Source organism: Pholcus phalangioides, unplaced genomic scaffold, assembly GCF_987345545.1.
Source record: "Pholcus phalangioides strain wild (caught in Gottingen) unplaced genomic scaffold, Ppha-v1.0 ptg000007l_1, whole genome shotgun sequence".
NCBI lineage: Eukaryota > Metazoa > Arthropoda > Arachnida > Araneae > Pholcidae > Pholcus > Pholcus phalangioides.
In genome coordinates, this window is record NW_028301600.1 from 9,255,786 (window position 1) to 9,259,218 (window position 3,433).

Here is a 3,433-nt window from a genome sequence, read left to right on the forward strand (position 1 = left end):
TAATTCACCATCTGTTAGATGACATGGCTTCAGTTCCAGCTGTAGAGATGTGTTGTTACCCTTCAAAATTTCTTTCAGTTCCGGGTCGCTTGATTGAAATTCCCCGAATTCTTTGAAATTAATGTCCTTAGAACCAGTTATTGCGTCGATTTCGATTCTTGACAGTGCATCTGCGACATAATTTTGAGAGCCTTGGACGTGACGGATATCGGTTGAATACTGGGATATCAAGTCCAAATGACGAAGCTGTCGCGGCGAACATTTGTTTGGATTTTGCTTGAAGGCATAAATTAGGGGCCTCTGATCTGTGTAGATAATGAACTCCCTGCCTTCGAGCATGTGCTTGAATTTTTTTATAGATGAATAAATTGCAAATAGTTCTCGGTCGTATGCGGACCATTTGTTTTGACTTTTGGACAATTTCATAGAGAAGAATGCGATGGGTTCCCATTTGTCGGCTAATTGCATGAGAGCACCACCCACTGCGACATCTGAAGCATCTACCCAAACACTTAGTTTAGCTCCAGGAAGTGGATGTCTCAGGAGTGTGGCATTTGCCATGGCATCTTTGGCCAAAGTGAACGACTTTGTTGCTTCATCGGTCCACGCGAGTTGGTCGTTGGCACGAGCAGAACGAGGTGATTTTTTATTTTTATGACCTTCGAGAAATTTTATTAACGGATGTAACAAATCGGCAGCATTCGGAATGAAACGTCGATAAAAATTGTACATACCGAGAAATCTTCGAAGTTGTGTCAAGGTCGTTGGCTGTGGATAATCCAAGATACACTGAACTCGATCTGTCAGAGGTTCGATGCCGCTTGTAGATAGCCGGAATCCAAGGAAGTCGATGGTTTCTTTACCGAAGTTGCACTTGGAGACGTTGACGCAGAGTCCATATTCTTGAAGTCTGTTGAAGAGAGTCTTGAGATGATGGATGTGTTCATCAGGATCTTTTGATGCAATCAGGATGTCGTCGACGAATGCGTAAACTCCAGGAAGTCCTCTGGTCACTTCATCGATGAATCGCTGGAAGGTTGCAGAAGCGTTGCACAATCCGAATTGCATCCTGGTGCTCTCAAACAATCCGAAAGGTGTGCATATTGCTGTTTTGTGGATGTCATCAGGGTTTATTGGGATCTGATGATAGGCTTTTATGAGATCCACATGGCTGAAAATTTTAGTACCATGCAGTTCAGCAGTGAAATCAGCAATGCAAGGAATGGGATATTTGTCTTTTAACGTTTGTGCATTTAAAGCACGGAAATCTCCGACCGGTCGAAATTCCAAGGTACCCTTTTTTGGTACCATATGAAGTGGTGAGGCGTAATTACTCCTCGAAGGTCTCAAATGCCCCAGTTGCAGCATGTTGTGAAATTCCGATTTCGCTATTTTTAATCTGTCTGGAGCTAACCTACGAGGTTTCGCCACCACAGGCGGTCCTTTTGTGGATATATGATGGATGGTGTTGTGCTTTACTGGTGCATTTGGATTAGGAAGTTTAGTGATCTCCGGGAATTCAGAAATCAGCTTGTGATACGCCGAGTCACCGGTAATCGTTTTCACCGAATGAATGCACGTTGCGTTTGAGACGCGTCCGGGACGTTTCAATTTCGTTTTCAAGTCACGTAGGAACTTGTTGCGAAGGTCCGGGACTAAGTCGAAATAATGAAGGAAGTCCGCACCCAGTATAGGAGTTGACACATTGGCGATGTAAAATGGCCAGGAAAAATTTCGTCTCAAGCCGAAATCCACGGAAAGAATATGTTGGCCATACACCTCGATGGATGATGAATTCGCGGCTGCGAACGCTTGAACAGGCCGTTGTTTGCGCTGAGAAAGGCTTGCCGGCAAGATCGAAACATCACTGCCCGTATCAACGAGGAAAGATAGATTCGTTTTCATGTCTTTCACAAACAGGCGACGTGACGTAGATGGCAAAGAGCAAGTCGCCTCTACTCTTTGCTGAGTTCGTTTCCCGAATATTTGCAGGGAGAGACACATTTCTTGGCATCGGTGCCGAATCGTCGATGATACCAACACTCGTCGCGATTTTTCGATCTGCTACGCTGTCGCGGGTAGCGATTTCGGTACGGGCTACGACTTCGCCCTCGGGAAATCTCGTCGATTCGCACATGGAGCTTTTCGATTTCCGACAACAAACGTTCCTCGATGGAATTCGCGGAAGAGTTGGAACAGGCACTTACCGCTTGTGGTGCTACGTCCATGACGCGATCGGCGATTTCGGCCGCTTTGTCCAACGTTAGTGGTGTGACTGCAGCCAGGATAGATTGCACAGATGTTGGCAAATGCTGAAGAAACAGTTCCAACATGAGCTCGTCCGGAACGCTGTGTGATTCCGCGCGACGCCGCATGACGCGCAAAATTTCACTTGGACGACGATCACCGAGTTGCTCCCCAGTGAGAAGTTTCCGTATCTCTTGCTGTGACGATTCACCACTGCGCTTGATTAATTCCGATTTCACGTGTCCGTAGGGATCTGTTGCCGTTGGATTCGTGATGACATCGCGGATGACGGAAGCTGCTTCCGGTGGTAGATGGGCCACTATGTAGTTGAATTTTGTGCGACTGTCCGTTACCGGTTTCGGAATCCCCAGTTCGAAAGTTGATTCGCACATCAAGAACCACAGTGTAGGATCGGCGAAATTGTACGGTGGTATCTTTACCGCTGCCACGTCCGCCATGCTTTCGCTTTTGCGTGGGCGAGAATGTTCAACAGCACGTGTTGTTTCCGTTGAGATGCGTCCGCTGTTTCTTTTTTTAGATATAATGTCTCAACTGATGATCAGACTTTCCAAGGTCACCAATATCGGGAATTATGAGATGCATCGGTTGCGTGTAGTTACAGAGACATATCTTATACAAGGGACGGACTTTATTTCACACAACATCCTATATACATCACGAGAAACGAACTGCGCAATAACTAGAATAATCACCTGATGGCGCTTTGAGCGCGTACATCAATCCTCGCTCTGAGGAAGTGGCTTTCTTTTCCCACACGTCGGCGGCGACGCCACAGGGCACCAGTATCGATTGGTAACAGACAATGCGATGTTCTGGTGTCGCAGGGAATTTTTCTCTAATAGGGTAGTTAATAAATGGAATGACTTACCCCCGGAGGTAGTAAATTGTAACACAATTGACACGTTTAAAAAGAAATAGATAACATGTTGGGGTAAATCGAGAAGCTATCCATACTTAGAATGAGACAACCAGACCTTTTATGGGCATTTTATAATATTTCATCATGTATATATATATTGTTTGTAATTGCATTTTTAATTGGATTGCTGTATTTTTGAAATATATGACATCCATATTTATTATGGGCATCTTTTTCTCAGCCACCTCGTTGGACATTTTGCAGGTTGTGGCCTTGTATTTGTATTTACGACTTACTTATCGACCT

At 45.2% G+C, this 3,433-nt stretch overlaps 1 protein-coding gene across 1 annotated transcript; it reads right to left on the reverse strand.

Annotated features, from left to right (window-relative positions):
* Positions 1–1,751: 1,751 nt before the first annotated feature.
* LOC149084893 (uncharacterized) lies at positions 1,752–2,862 on the reverse strand. Its single transcript, XM_089233861.1, has one exon. The coding sequence runs from the start codon at positions 2,703–2,705 to the stop codon at positions 1,956–1,958; it is 750 nt and encodes a 249-aa protein (XP_089089987.1). The 5' UTR covers positions 2,706–2,862; the 3' UTR covers positions 1,752–1,955.
* Between the last annotated feature and the right edge of the window lie 571 nt (positions 2,863–3,433).

Coding starts and splice junctions, on each gene's coding strand:
- LOC149084893 (XM_089233861.1), bottom strand. CDS start 2,705: ATGGCGGACGTGGCAGCGGTAAAGATACCACCGTACAATTTCGCCGAT.